The sequence below is a fragment of the Onychostruthus taczanowskii genome, unplaced genomic scaffold (assembly GCF_017590055.1).
Source record: "Onychostruthus taczanowskii isolate IOZ18803 unplaced genomic scaffold, ASM1759005v1 scaffold37, whole genome shotgun sequence".
In the NCBI taxonomy this organism is placed as follows: domain Eukaryota; kingdom Metazoa; phylum Chordata; class Aves; order Passeriformes; family Passeridae; genus Onychostruthus; species Onychostruthus taczanowskii.
In genome coordinates this window covers 2,207,760-2,223,621 of record NW_024501126.1, presented here as the reverse complement: position 1 = coordinate 2,223,621, position 15,862 = coordinate 2,207,760, and the positions used below count along the sequence as shown (strand labels likewise).

The 15,862-nt window shown below is 42.3% G+C and overlaps 1 protein-coding gene across 1 annotated transcript in view; it reads left to right on the top strand.

Moving 5' to 3' along the window:
- Positions 1-14,202, top strand: part of CPS1 (carbamoyl-phosphate synthase 1) — a 114,494-nt gene extending 100,292 nt beyond the window's left edge. Inside the window, exons 36-41 of the mRNA XM_041411687.1 lie at positions 1,815-1,889; positions 4,732-4,830; positions 10,740-10,799; positions 11,685-11,797; positions 12,386-12,515; positions 13,759-14,202. Of these exons, the coding sequence (XP_041267621.1) occupies positions 1,815-1,889; positions 4,732-4,830; positions 10,740-10,799; positions 11,685-11,797; positions 12,386-12,515; positions 13,759-13,857 (576 nt within the window). The 3' untranslated portion in view covers positions 13,858-14,202. The remainder of the gene's footprint in view (positions 1-1,814; positions 1,890-4,731; positions 4,831-10,739; positions 10,800-11,684; positions 11,798-12,385; positions 12,516-13,758) is intronic.
- The last annotated feature ends 1,660 nt before the right edge of the window (positions 14,203-15,862 follow it).

The following is a 15,862-nucleotide window of genomic DNA, read 5'->3' as shown; positions in this document are numbered from 1 at the left end:
GCCAAATTTATGTCCCAAGCTAGCCACTATAGATATATCTTTACATTTTATTTTGATGCCACAGACAGGCATTATCCAAAATTCAAACTTGAGACTTTTTTTTTTTTTTTTTTTGGTGAGCCTGATTTATTTTTGTACATTTCTACTATTTAGACCTGGGGCTTCTGCACTGTTGTTAGCTGAACTGCCAAGAGTTTTGTCTCTCCTGGGAACACTGGCTACAGAGCAGAAAACCCAGCTTTATTCTTGAAAACTTCCCTACAAAGCTCTTTATACTTCTTGCATTCTGAGTGGATTTGTCAAATATAAGAACCTGCTAACACCTTTGGAAATGCTAAACTTTGAAAAACATCCCAGTTTAGCCTGTTTGTTGTTATTCATGCATCATATTTTCTATCCTCTTACAATTTATTGCTAGTAGTGTTTGCATGGACACAGGATATTTTTTCTTCAGCAGTTCTTAAGAGAATATACAAAACTCTTTTCTTCTTTGTCAAGATAGCTGCTCCTTTGTGGATTTTCGTACCACTGTTTAAGCTTTAGTGACTGAAATACTGTCTTGCCATGCTTGCTTCCAGATTGATGCAATATCAGGGCCTGACCAAGATGAAATCCTGGGGAGAGAATGATTAAGTTTTAAACAGGGCTTAGTTGCAGTACCAGAGTCTGCTCCTGATGATGCATTTTCATGTTCATGGCAGATAAAAATTAGGGAAGTGGTGGAAGGCTTTGCTGTTTGTTACCTTTCAAGACAATGTACTATAATAATCCATGTATTAAAATAATCCATCTTGATTGCCATATCTCTGCTTGAGTTGGCCACTGTGAACGTTTTCTCTTTATTTAAAGTAGAAACAAAACTGGTCTAAAAGTCACAAAGACACATGACATTTTGTGAGAAGCCTTTTGAATTTCTCCTGTCTCATTTTAACTGGTCACTGTTAGGTGTCATGAAGCAGCAGCTGTATTATCTCCAGTGTTACTCCAGGGACCTCCAGAGACAGAATTATGGCTTCAAATTTTAAAATAGATTTGTTTCTAAGCAGAAATCTGGCTGCCTTTATGCAAATACCATTAGTAGTTTAAAATGTGGAGAAGCCCCCCAGAAAATTACTTGGTAGTAAGAAGTTTGTTCCATGTTTTTTCTGTGTGGTCATTGGTTCTTTAACAGAGACTTTGTTTTCCTCCCTCCCCTCCATGCTTCTTATTTTAAGATCAAATGAGACGAGAGAACTCAGTGCTGTGATCTAATTCCTCAGATGATAATAATAATAACAATAATAATAACAGTGATCGGGGGCTTAATATTAGCATATAAAGAGAAAAAAATTACAAATGTATGTTTCTGTTTGGGGGAGGGGAAAATATTAAATAATTTGCAAAGTTTCATCTTGTTTGCCCCAAAAAAGTGCATTCTTCTGGAATAGTTTTATTTCTGCAAATGAAACATTTAATGGAGAACAGCATTCTCTGGAAAACCAACTGGATTCAGATAGTATCTCTCCTTGTTCCACTAATTAAGTGCTTCACAGCCTTTTTGTTTAAAAATGTGTCCTTAAAACCATGCTGTTGAAAATCTACCACTGGAATGTGAGCAGGATGCAAGAGTCAGATGATTGATTTATTGGTGGACTACATGGGCATTTGTTCCACTCCATCATCAAGATGCTGAGGGAATTATTTTGCCAAATAGTTCTTTGCTTTTTTTTGGTTAACTCTCTTTCTGCCACTTCCAAGCGAAGCTGGAATTTTTATATTTTTTTTAAATGATCCAATTTTTATTCTTTCTCCCTCCTGCCTCCTTCTTTCACTAGGCCCCAATGTTTTCCTGGTCCAGGCTGAGAGATGCTGACCCTGTTCTCCGCTGTGAAATGGCCTCTACTGGAGAGGTATCCTTTAGATTTTCTTCTTCTTTTTTTTTTTTTAAACCAAGTTGACTTTAAACATCATAAATCTTTGAAAGTGATCTTATTACTGCCTGAATCATGATGGCATCTGTTGCTTCTTCAGAAAATTGAAAACATCTTTCTTAGCTGCAAAACCTACAATGTCCTGGAAAACCCAGTTTTTTCAGCCACTGGATGTCCCTGTTTGCCTGCATGTCAGCTCCCTGAGTAGGGCCTGGTTGGTGTGATAGCCTGAAATGAGTTTATCTGAGAATTGCTGGGTTCTGGGTGGCTGTTCTATGACTCATGTGCTTCTGAAAAACAAGTGCTGACAGCTCCCAAGCCCCATGGACTCTTGCTGCAGCAGTGACGTGGAGACCCCTGGGCATGAGTGGTTGGTCTTGGGATGTGCCGGTTGCTTAAAGGCAGCAAAAATGTGTGGTGTTTTCTTGTTGCCTGATAACCATCAAGGCATGTCCTGAGGTGCAAAATGAAAGAAAGCAATAATGAAATGTGGTGGCTGCAGGGACTGTGGGCAGTCCCCGCTCTCTGTGGAGCCAGGCTGTGAGGTGCTGCTGGCATGCCTCCTGGTGTGGTTATGGCATGCTGTGAGGGCACAGGGCTGGGCATCTTCTTGCCCAGGCTCAGCAGCCTCACAAGCACAGGTTTCCATCCATATCACCTGACTCACGTAGAACAAAAGGTTTCTTCATGAGTTATTGCTGAGCTATCAAGGGCATCCGTAGATATGCCCAAGTGGTCTTTAAATTTTATGTATCCTGTCACTTCTAGAATGAGTTGCAGTAGGAAAATCTTATTCTGGGCCAGAATACCCTCTTGGAAAGTGATTAAACACTGAGGCAATTTGATCAGGCTTAAGCAATTTGATCAGACTTAAGTCTGCTGTACCATCACTAGCAGGTGGCAGATCCTGGGCTGCTCCATTGGATGTGAGCTTGGGTATGTCCAAAGGAAACCTTTACCATTTTAGTATAAAAAAATATTCTACCCAGATACAAAGTAAGAACAGCCTTAGGTCTCCTACATCTCTCTAGAATGACTTTATTTTGCTCTTCATAATATGCCTGAAATCAGTATTGCAGAAGATTTCCTTTCAGTATAGTTAATGGGCAGAAAAAAGTCAAGTGACTTCTGTGACTTCCTGATTTTCAGAACAAAATAGAATACAACCTTCCCACCAAAAAAAAAAAAAAAAAGGAATAAAAATGTAACTCAGGACAAGAATTTTTTTGGGCTTTATACAGAGTTAGAGATTACCATGGCCATAAAGGAGGGATTATTAACTTTTATGAGTTGGAAAGATCCATATTCACAAATGCCATAAAGTGTGACAGTTATGAAAGTCTTTCTTATAGTGAAGTAAGGATAATAACTTGCTTTGGGTAAAAAGCTCAGTTATTCCTCACAGACATTTTTCACACACATGGCTTGATCTGGGCTTGAATTTGTCACATCTGTCTGGCAGAGATTTATTTTGCTGGAAGCCATGGTTCCCACAATAGGACAAGACAGTGCTGGGGGCTCCTTTGAGTATTGTGGCTGTGGACCATGCCATAAAGATAAACCTCTCCTGGCAGGCTGGGAGCCTACAAGGGAGAACCTGTCTGTTACCCTAAAAAGTCCAGGAATATAGAACACATAGAAAACATAGAATATATTGTGTTGTCATGACTTTTTTTAATCCCTTCCCTTGTGGGATTTTTGTTTGTTTAGTTGTTCTTTTTTTTTTTTTTTTTTTTTTTTTTTTTTTTTTTTTACTTCAGTAGATCTGGCAAATCATAATTTATTTTTCGTGAAATACTGGTTTCTGCTCACCATGGTGAGACCATGAATGTGAGGGCTCACTCTGAGATGGGAAGGACCATAAGAGGAAAATGGGAGAGCAATTCCCCATCAGCTCTTTTATCCCATCTGTGTATGTTGGTAGATTTGTTATTTCAAAGAGAAAAATCAGTGACTGTTTCTGCTTCTGATTGTTTTTCAAAAAGTGTGGAGATGACCAGAAAAAGTGAAGGTTGGTTGGTTGGTTTTTATCTTTTTAAACTTTCACAAAAGCTCACTCATTCCTCTTTATGTCATCAGAATTCCAAATTTTGGTGAGGAATGCAGTTGAGCTCTTTCAGAAGATTGTTATCACATGACAGTGTGTAAGCAACTGAGCTCCACATCCAGTTCTGAATGCTGGAGAGCTGCTAAATGATTCTTACTGGTTTCTTCCCCAACTGTTTCTTTAAAATTATAATTTATTTTTAAAAAATTATTATGAATCGCCTGATTGCTTTGTTCTTAAGTAAATACTAAAATTTTACTTGAATTTTGTTCATCTGTGGACTTTTAATGGAAAAGCATCCTTATATCCTGTGGTTTTCCTTCACAAGCAGTGCCAGGAGTACATGAGAACACAAACAGTGCCTTACCCTGGTTTGCAGGCACACAGAGGAACGTGCCTGTGTGCACAGCTCTCCCTGGTGTCTAAGCCTTCTATAATGTCAGATAATTTGCAGTGCAATCCCAAACATTGGAGCAGAGGCTTTGTACAGCATCCCCATAACTTAGCAGAATCAATTGTTACTCCTCAGCGTGCTGCTTGAAACTAAAGCATTGCTTATTCCTCCATTATTGCTTCATTCAAATGATGAGATTTGTCTGCAATGATTTTCTGATTTATTCTGTTCTCTGTGCCTGCAGGCTCCATGCAAAGCAGTCTGTCTTCACACAGAAACAAAAGATCCCATTTGAAAATGTCATTCCTCTTTCTTTTTACAGCAATGTTTTTGGGTTGTTTTTGGTTTTCCCCTCATGCATTCTTTGTGCCTTTCTGCAGGTTGCGTGCTTTGGGGACGACGTGTACTCTGCCTTCCAGAAGGCTCTGCTTGCCACAGGGTTTACATTTCCTAAGAAAGGAATTTTGATTGGAATCCAGGTGAGTCCTAAAAATCAAAGCTTAGAAAGGACCAACACAGAGAAGCTCTCAAGGCTTTTGCCTTGCTTTCATTCGTGTGGCTTTATGGCTTAAATGTGTTTCTCTGCATTTCATTCTGGAGTGCAGTGTGACAGTGTGGAACAAACACCATGGAGAGATCTTTACTGGATTCAGCAAGGCTGGTCTGGTGGGTTTTCCCTCTATTTCCCTAGGGGTCTTCCTGATAGTTTCAGCTGGCAACTACAGAAGTTTGTTCTGTCACACAGAGCAACTTTCAGTGATGCCAGCGAGAGATGAAACCCTAAAATCCAAGCTCTAGTGTAGCATGGAGTCAGGGCACCTGCAGAGCCTGCATCCAAGAGACAATCACTTTGAGGAGGTAGAAAAACCAGGAGTTTGCTGTGAGAAGCCCTTGGGGATGGCTGCAAGCTGAGACTTGGGATCAGAGAGCTCTAAGACGTGTTTCTGGGGGAACAAAGGCTGTAGGTGGTCAGTTCAGAGAAACATCCCAACAGAACTTCTGTTCTGAACACCCAGAGCTCCCTCTGTGCTCCCTCCCTATGGGAGTCCTGGCCATGTTACTTTCCAATCATATGAGCCCCCTTCATCTGTGCTTTGCCTCTTGTCCTTTTCAAACCCATTCTCCTCCAAACCTCCCAAAGAGGGGGCAGTTTCCATGCTGCAAAGCTGGATCTGCTAGGCTTTCCCCATGAAGGCATAAGTGTCCTCCCAGCAGAGCTGTAGCATCATGCACAGTGCAGAAAAGCTGATGATGTTGGGGTGTTGTGGGATGGTTCTTGGTGTGAACTGGTGGGCTGTGTGGCCTCCTCAGGTTATGGCACTGTCACATCCCTCTCCTCACTGGAGTCACAATGGGAAGGTACTCAAGTGCAGTGGGGCAAAGGGTTAAAGGACATCAGTCTGCACCAAATCTGTGGCAATAGAAGAAATTCTCCAAGATCTTTTAATGAGAGTCAGGCTGTACTTTATTCTGGCCACATTTTTATTCTGGCTAAGTTGTGCTATAGAAATCATTCCATCCACACTTGTGCAGGTTGTGCAGTGGAAATCATTACAAAGTTCTTGACCAGACTTTTCACATATTTATACATAAAACCCCAATTCTCATTCATTGGCTCTACATTACACAATTCTTAGTATTCATTCTTCTATTTGCTATCGATTCCTTCACCTTCAATGCTAATCTGGTTCTTATTCTTTGGTTCTCTTATCGATCTTTTCCCAGACCAGGTGTCTCCAACCACACCAGGGGGTAATTAATGTCTATTAATGTCCATTGATCTCCTCTGTATCTCCTGGCTGCTTCCAGTCTGTAGGTGTTAAACTCTCAGAACCTAGGAATCTTCTTTTTGTTGGTTGAAGCCCATCAGGTCTCACACAGTGAAACTCAAACCCCTGGTGAAGTCTTTTGAAGAGAAACCCCAGTTCCCTACCCCTTGTCAAAGGCAGACAAACCCCTGACTGAAGTTCCTTAAAAAATTTAGGAGTTGTATCATTTCCAACAAGTCTTCACCCTGCCCTCCATTTTTCTGCCAACAATCCTTTGTTTGATGTCTGTGCACAGCCAGTCTCGTTCCCTACCCTACAGTTGCTGTGAGCCAGAAAAGAAGAGCCAATGCTACGTTTTAATAGTGATGTTTCTGGTTTCCACACTTTGTCAGAACTACCTCCTCAAAGGGATTGCCTCTTGGATGCAAATTCTGACTCCATGCTAGACTAGAGCTTGGATTTTAGGGTTTCATCTCTTGCTGTCATCACTGAAAGTTGTTCATTGTGGCAGAAAGTTAAAATGATGTCATTATGGGAATGTTCTCCAGTGCAATGGGTTCTGCAAAGAGCCTTTATGTGAGGAAGTTCCCCTTGGGTTTTCCTTAGGAACAGCCCTGGTTCAGCAAGGAGGTTGTGTGTTTCAGGATGAAAACACACAGAAAAGGAAAAAAAAATCTTGGTTCTTTATCAAGGAATAGTTACTGACTGCATAAGGTGCTGAAATCAGAGACATTTGTAAACTTTGGGATGTTCCTCAAAAAATCATGCACTTCCAATACAACTAGAACATTCTTGGACCCCAGAAAACCATCTGATTGCATCCTGCCATTTTCACATTGTGCTTGCAATAAGCTGATGCTCTACATGATTGCATAAAGCTGATAAAACAAAACCATATAATAGATGAATTTTCCTGTCAGACAACTGGGGTGTGAAAAATGTCTTTGGCTGTTTGTGCCAGCAGAGCATGTGAAGGAAGTGTGTGAAAAGCAGCCAGAAAGGAGCATGACTTCTGCTAACAAGGATTACTGCTGAGTCCTTAAATGTCAACATATATACACACACCTGGGCATGGAAGCAGTTGCTCTAAGTTACCTCTAATTAGCAGAAAAATTGCTTGCTACCTAGGTAAAGTTTAAAAGTTCAGTATGAAACTCTGGGCAGTTGGTACTGTATGTCTGCTGTATATACTCCATATTTTAAAACAGCATTTGAAAAAGGAGAAAAGCAAAGCCAGGAGGCAAAAAAAGGAGAGAGACCAGTGTTTAAAATTTAAGTGTATTTTCCAGATAGCAGCTGGAATGGGCAGAAAAGAAAGTCATTTTAGCATTTATGTAAGTTCTGTGTCAGTAGCTGTTAAACTGAGCCAAATGTTCTTTGTACAAAGGTGTTAAGAAAAAAAAGAAGGGAAAAAGAAAAGATAAAACAAAGCCCAAAGCTCAACTCCACAAATCTTTTAAAAGTAATAAGATTCTGTCTTTTTAATGAGTGGTTTACAGTTTATTTTCTTGCAAAAGAAACTTTAAAACAACAGATCAATTGCTTAAAGATCTCTCTGCATCTCAGCATATTTCTTCTATAATTAAACTCCAAATCAAGAGGCGTAAAGTTGATTCTGAGAACCAGGTATTGCCCCCTCCTCAGTCTGGAAATTGTCAGCTATGTACTTTTCAATGGTCTGCTTTGAAACAGAGGGGAAATAAAGCCCTGTGGGAAGGGAAGGTTGAAATGTTGACCTTTGCCTGACATGTAGACTGTAAGGGGTCTTTGAGTATTTGGCTAGAAAAAAGGGGAGCCCCTCTCTGCAGAAATAAAAGGCACAAGGAATGAGGCATCAGGCAGGCTGTGAACACCAGCACTTTTCTTGTTTCAGTCACAAACATGAACCCACCTGCCTTGTACAGGCATAATTGTTGGGGTATCCTCACAGGGAAACACAGCCTCAGAAGGACAGATAGCACATAGCCTCTCTCAACCATCACTGAGTGTTTTCAAGTGCCAGGATGGTTTCTGCAACCTGTTCTGGTGCACAGAGCACATACACAAGCTCCTCTGGTTGTCTCTGAGGAAGGTGCTGTGATTGACCTGCAGTACGTGGTGAGCTCAAAGCACACCCCAATTTTGAAGGCTTCATTGCTTCATGACTAGCACCTTGCTCTGATTTTTAGGCTGAATTTATCTATTGCAGAGAGAGAAATAAGAAGCAAAGTGGTCTTGAATTCTGCTTCTCTCCAAAGCAGCTAGGCTCATATTTCAGTGATTTGGTATGCTGCACATTTATACCTTTGCTATTAATCATGTTGAGGTGAGAGGACACTGCCTTCTTGAAGGTAAAAGTCAAATGGATATAGTTAACAGGAGCAGAGAGGGAGATCTTGGTTTCCTTGCAAATGTTTCTGGGGGTGTTTTGTAAATCAAGAGTCAAATGGTACTGCTGTGACCTGGAGTCCAAACTGAGCCCAGTGTGCCCAGGCCATGACCCCACCTCGTGGGAGCTGCCAGCCTGGTGTGCAGTTCCAGGGTAATCCTCCTCCTGCCATGCTGGGCTGTGGATAGCCAAGTCACCATCCCAAGGCCAGGCAGGGGAGTGCTCCTTGACATCCAGGGGACAGCACAAGGCAGGCTGGGCAGCTGGTGGGGACTGTGAGCCTGCTGGGTTGTCCTTTAGCTGAGAGCACTCAGTGACACTGCCCAGGGCAGGGATCCCCAGGATCTGAGAGGCCTGATGCTCTCCCAGGGGAGATGGAGTGTGACTTCCATGGCAGACAAATGAAACTCTGCCAGTTTATGTCAGCTGATAACCTACCTCTTCCCACAGTCTGGAGAAACCTGTGATGCTGAAACCCTGAGTCAGCCATTAAATAATTTATATTTTATGCAAAAGGAGTTGAAAAGTTAGGGTTTTTTCTTTCCTGATTGGGCTATTCAGTGATATCTCTGGGATGGAGTGGATCTGTCATACACACAAGATGCAGAAAGCATTAATAAAGTATTTTATTTTTAAATTCTGGCACTCCAAGTCTGTTGTCTCAAGGTAACCTTCTGCCTTGATTCCTTACATACCAGAATTTTTGCATCCTCCACTGTGGGTTTGGATACAGAATCCAAGATTATCACAGGAGATGGGTTGGCTTCATTTTGAGCTGGATCTCGGTGAGAACTGATGTATCTGTATGGAATGAGCTAAGGATGTAGTCCTTTACATACAGCAAGGCTTGCTAGAAGACATGAGGGGTTATAAGAAATGGAACTTTTCAGATAAAGGAAAAAAAAATGCAATTCTCCTACAATAAATACCTTCCACTAAGTAAATCTGCTTGTACTTTTCACCTTTAGTAACTAATGGTTTCTTACACAGGTTATTTCAGCCAGCTTGTAAATCTGAGGCTGCTCCAATGCGAGCTGACAGCTGTAATTTCTTTTCATAGAGAGGCTGTTTTATGTGTCACAAGTGTTCAGTACATGTTTGATAGAAGTTTATAATACTGTTGTGAAAGCCAACACCCCTGACCAGAAGGCAGAACCACTCTCTCTGACTGGGAAGCTGCCAACCCTGTCACACTATATATTTATATTTTCCAGCTAATGTACAGAACGAGATGGCTTTCAGAATGAGTGGTCAGGGAAAAAAAAAAACAAAACCAAAACCAACAAAACCAAAAACCAAAAAATCCCTGTTTAGTCCTTTTATTCTTAGGAAATTGTTGACCCTTCAGGATATTGCTCTCTCATCCATAAAGGTTAAGCTATCAGTAGCTCCAGCAGGAAAAAGGGAGCTTGTAATAATCTTACTTGCAAATGTGCGTGAGACCAGACCAGACTAAGGTTAAAAGCAAGGTTTGGCTTGCCTTGGGAGGGAGAAGGGCGTGTGTTGCATCTGATATTTGCATTGCTGTACCTTCAACATCCCAGAGATACTTAGGCTGATACTTTCTCTCACCTGTTACTCTAAAGCAGCTTATTCAAGTGAAGATGTCTACAGGAGGTGGTTGTACCTTTCTAAATTATATTGAAACTGGATATGTATTATAAGACAATCTTTCAAAGGTGCTGTAAGTCAGGCATTCAGGTCCTCATGGGAATATGGCATCCCAGTCTCCTGACTCCATTTCCATATTCCCACAGGACTTAGAAATGGACTCATACAGGCACAAGGTCTTATTTGTGTGAATGTGCAAACAGAGCACTCACAGGCAAGCCCAAGCCATCCATATGTGTTATCTGCCAGAAGAGAAAGCAAATGTTTGAGCAATGATTGAAAATATATTTAATTAAGAGCTGAGGAGACTCTAGTTGGTGTATTTGAGAAGGTAATTGCCTAGATATTTAATATAAAGTAGCAAATCTTTAGTGGTTGTAGTCTGACTTAGTATGGGAACACTTACTCTGGTGTAACAAAATATGTCTTGTTTCAGAGTCACTTGGGCTTCAGGATCCAGACAGTTTTCTTGGGAATGGTGCTGTACATGCACATGCAGACATTTCTGTCCATGCACACACTCAGCACAGAAAGGTGTATTTGCCTCTTAGCACAGTGTGGATGAGCTTCATGTTGCCCAAAAGTGTACTGTTCCAAATCCTACCTTTGGTGCTGTATCTAAAAAATTTCCTTTTTTCAGGAGTCCTTCCGCCCCAGATTCCTCAGTGTAGCAGAACTGCTGCATGAGCAAGGCTTCAAGGTAGGTGGTTCCACTTAGTTAAAGCTGGGGAGCTTTCAGAATGTCATATGTCCCTAGCCTGCTACAGGAACGTTGGAGTTCCTTTGGAGATAGAGAAAAAAGGGTGTTTTCCATTTACAACAGGGATTTTTAGCTGAGTGATCCATAAAGTCAGCAGGTACCACCCAATTAAAAGTTTTCATGTTTGTTTAATTGAGCATATGGGTCTGTTGTGAGGGCAGGAACAACCCTGGCTCTGCTATCAGCCTGCAGCCAAGATGGACATTATACACTCGCCCAGCTTCCCCAAGAAATAAAAATGCCAATGGGATGCCATGTATGGCAGGAGACAAGGAAGGGAACACCTTTTGTATGGAGTATATCTGTGTAGTGCTGCATTTTCAGTGACACTCACTGAAAGCTGCAGATACATGGACTTCGTGGTGTTCACATCACTCTTGTAACCCCTCTGTATTATTTTGCATCCACATCTCTATGGAAAATCATCACAGCCCCAGAAGACTGGTGAGAGTACTGCTTTTCTAAACTTAGCACTAGGCATTAAAAAGAAAATAAACATGGCAAAAAAAATTACAAATTATTGAACTTAAGCCCTACTTAAAGTCACAGGGATTTAAGTTTTTCTAAGCCACTTCACTGCATCTGGAAATGTTGCTACCATTCATTGACTGTCATCCATCAGGAAATCACAGATAACAGAAAGCTGGGAAGGTTGTTCTGTTCTCTGTGTCTCTCTCCATATGGAGAGACACCCTTTTAATGAAAAATGCCCTCCAAAATCAGCTCTGACAACAAAGCTGTGTGTTGGGTCAGGCGCACATGAGTTCAATGAAAAGTTTTGGTATTGTGAAATACATAGTAAATATCCCTTTTTTTCCTGGACAGCTTTATGCCACAGAAGCAACCTCAGCCTGGCTCAATGCTAATGGCATCCCAGCAAATCCTGTGGCATGGCCATCACAGGAGAGCCAGAGTGCCAGCCTCCCTTCAGTCAGGAGGTAAGAGACCAACCCACCTTGTCAAACTTGTGTTTACAAACCAGGACAGCAAATGCAAGGGGGAAATTGCTGGTCCTGTTGAGATCAATGGTAGGGATTTAATGGGGCTTTGAATTAAATCCAAAAGTTTGGGTTTATCTGATGCTGTCTGGAGTTGCCACAGCAGGGAGGTTTCAGCTTAATGAGCATCTCACTGGACAGTCCTGTTTAGTATGGCTTAGATGTATTGGTCCATGTCATATTTTCATACAAAGATATGTGAAATCTGAATATTTAGCCTTTTAATGACAGTCAGTCATTCCTTTAACTGAGGCATGACTGACTGTCATTAACAGGCTAAATAAACATCTCAGTTGTGCTGAGCTGTATCAAGGCTGAATATTGCTTTGCATTGCTGACTAAAACTGAAATAAATCCAAAATCCTGACTAAAGCTTAGTGCCTTAACCCCTCAGCCCTTGTTTCTTGAGAAATGACTAAGCTCAAATGACATTTTTCAATGTTGTTTAGCTGCTTGCCTGTGCTATTAATTTGAGGTTTTTATTAGGAAGGACACGTTGTCACACTGTCTTGTGCATTGTCTCTTCAGGCTGCTGAGGGATGGGAAAGTAGATCTGGTGATTAACCTGCCCAACAGCAACACCAGGTTTGTCCATGATAATTATGTGATCCGGAGGATGGCCATTGACAGTGGCACTGCTCTGCTCACTAACTTAAAGGTATTGTTCTTTCTCCTCTTACACATAAGAGCCTGCAGAGCTTCCAAGCCCTTGTGAGCGTAGATTCCAGTCTGTTTGGACCCTCATTATCTCTGACAAATAATGTGTCTGAAAATCATGGCAACACAGTGGTTTAACTAGATCTTCTTTTTGCCACTATACAAAATGACATTGCTCTGAGTAAAACAAAACCCAGCCAAATCAAATCAAACAAACAAACAAAAAAATCTGAAGTCCTGAGTCTTGCACTGTGCAGCTGAAATTGTTGCTGCATCATTTTCACTTCAGAGCAAACATCTCAGGGTCGCATGCAACATCTCCAAATTAGGCATGGGAAGGTGCTTTTTAGTGGAATATTATCCTGGTATGCTCCTTAAACCTTACAGCAGGATGTAGCTGTGCTTTCTTGAATGACCCGTGGGGCAGTCCAGTTCAAAAGTGCCATCCAAGTGGAATTGCTCCCTGTCCTGTTGTAGTCCCAGCAGCCAGTCACTCTGGGTTTGTGGCTCCTGACAAAGCCCTTCACACACTGGTGGGGAACAGACATTAGGTGATGCAAAGTGGGACTCCTGCTGCCAGCAGTGCCCTGCATTCCTTTGCAAGTGGCTTTGCCTCATCTGGTGCTCATTAAGCACAGCAGCCAAACTCCCACTGCTTTTGGTGGGCACTGACGTGGAACCCAGTGCCTTGAACTGGTGTCCAGCTGCTCAAAGTCTTCTGCTGTGACTGGAGTGATTGCAGGCAGGGAGAATGACAAGCTGAGGGTTCACAGGATGATGGCTAGACATGATTAGCAGGAATGGGGAATTGAAGATGCATCATTGCCTACTAGCAAAACACCTTCTGACAACCACAATTAGGGTCCCAAGACAAAATTTATTACCACACCTGCTCAATGCCTTTCACTGAACTGTTTGGATTGTAGGGTTTTAATCTCTGAGTCTGAGAAAGGAAAACGACTCTGGTTCTCTTTACATTTGGGCTGTAAACAACAGCTCTCATGAGACAGAGCTGTCTTGCAAAGGAAGCCTGGGCACATCTACATCTCTGCAGCTGGACACACAGGCTCCAGAGGGCTGGAGTCAGCTCCTGTGCCTAGCCACCTTGAAATTGGTATTGATTTGGATGAGCTCAAGGACTGAACATGCACCAGGAAGTTTCAGGGTGGCAGAGCAGAAGTGTGGAGCCTGGTCTGTCATGCAGCCTTTGCAATGCTCAGTCCTCCTCTGCTTTGTATTGACAGGTGACAAAGCTTTTTGCTGAAGCTCTCAAATACTCTGGAAAATTGGACTGCAGGAGTCTCTTCCACTACAGACAGACTGACAATGGGAACACTGCATAGAACTCTCTCCAGCCTGCAATCTTACTGCTCCTGGTGCCTCAAAAGAGAGCAGATTTCAGACCATCCACCTAACCATCTTTCCATGTATTTTGCTTTTGTTTGGTCTTTTTCAGCCTGCAGATTTGATGGGAGAAAAAGGCTGCATGTGCATGTCCTAGAATTGCTTCCAAGTTCTGCTCAGTCCTTCAGGCTATTATCATTGCTATTTTTTACATTCTCATTCAATATTGTGAATTCAGGTGGCTCTCCCTATATCATAAAGACTCTCTCAGCCTTGCTTCTGCCTTCAAAAGGGGAGAACTCCCCAAAGACTTCCCACATGTTGCTGTCCAATGCTTTGTGCCATGATTGTGGGCATTAAAATCAAATCCTTTGAAAATGAAGTGAAAGTATTGCAGTGCTTTACCCTCTCCCAGTTAAATGACCCTTTCATTTCCATTCCACCTTCTCTGCTGCTTTTTCAGCTCTGGCAGCACCTCCAGCTGCTGTCTGTGGAGCAGATCCCTGCTGTAGCAGCTGCGGTGTGTTATCCTTGGCTGTCTGCAGGGCAGAAGACCTCAGCAGCTCTGTGGCCAGCAGCACATGCAATGCCTTCTCTAAGCCTGGACCAGCTAAGGAACACATATCTGGCTTGCTTGGTCTGCAGTGTGTACACAGCACACCCAGGAGCTGGGAGTATTCAAAGCTGGACAACTTCTCTGATACTTGCTAGAGTAAGCTGAAGTGGAATGTTTTCTTCCAGCCACACTCTGCCTGCCTGGAATTCCGAATCCAAGGCACTGCTAGCCTTAGGTACCTACCTCTAACATATCCCTCAATGCCTGCAGGCCCTGCCCAGAAATGGTGCTGGATATCTGGTGGTGGAACTGGCTACCACCTAGCAGTGCTTTTTGAAGCTATCAGCACTGCAAATAGTGCAGAGGGTGGTGTGGATGAGATGAACCAACCTGGGCTGCTCCTTGTGTGCTCCCAAGTTCCCTTGAGTCCCAAGAAGCTTTGAGTGTGGAGAGAATCAGGGTGAAGAGGTTTTCTGTTTGTTTTTTTTAATTAATGCTGAAACATATCAGGAAGGATATAAAATCTGATGAGAGCTGTTACTGATATGAGCAAAGGTATGAGCAGAGTCTGTGATGCCTTTGGTTACCATGGGACTCTGAACACTAGGTGTCAACTGCCAAGACCAATTTTTGAGTCAGACTTTATTTCTAGTTGCCATCCCAAGTGCTCTTTTCATGATATTTCTTCAGTACTATATTTTGTGATGAACACAACCCTGCCTGCTGTGTGCAGGGAGAGCTTTGCACTTTTAGAGTAGAGATGTTATTAGAAAAACTCACAACAACAACAACAAAAACCCCCAAACCAACCAAAGCTCCAGAAGAGCCCAAAGGCATCAATTGTTCACCCATTCAGTTGTGAAATGGGTGACTAATGGTGGTTAATGAAGCAGCACTCCAAAGGCAACCTGTGCATATTTTTTCAGTGGCAAAATCCCATTAACAGCTGGTGTCATCTTGCATCCACCCACCCTTTCTCCTCTAGCAGAGAAAAAAGCAATATCTTAAAACATCTGTATTCTCTTGTTCTTCTTTTATTTTGTCACTCACCTTATGAGTTGAAAATGAAATAAATGCCTGGATTGTGACAGCTACTCATTCTTAAATTCTGCCTGGCCAGGATTCTGCCCTTCTTTTTTTTAAGTCTTCTATTTAAAGCATTGCTGAGCACTGGCCTGTTAGGAAACCATCATTCTTACATGTGACAGTGACCACATCATTTAGTGCAGAGCTGCTGAAATGCCTCAGAGGTGAGGAGGTGCTGGGAAAAGAGCAGGAGGACAATGTGTGTGTTCAAGAGAAGGGAGAATCCCTGATCCCCTAGACGGACCTGTGAAGTGCAAGTGAGGAGACAGAGCATAGAGCAGTGGGCTAAATATTGGAGAGATGGGAACTTTTATAAAGGGGCTGCCAGTTTTGGAAAGATAGGAAAACTTTGCTATTAATTC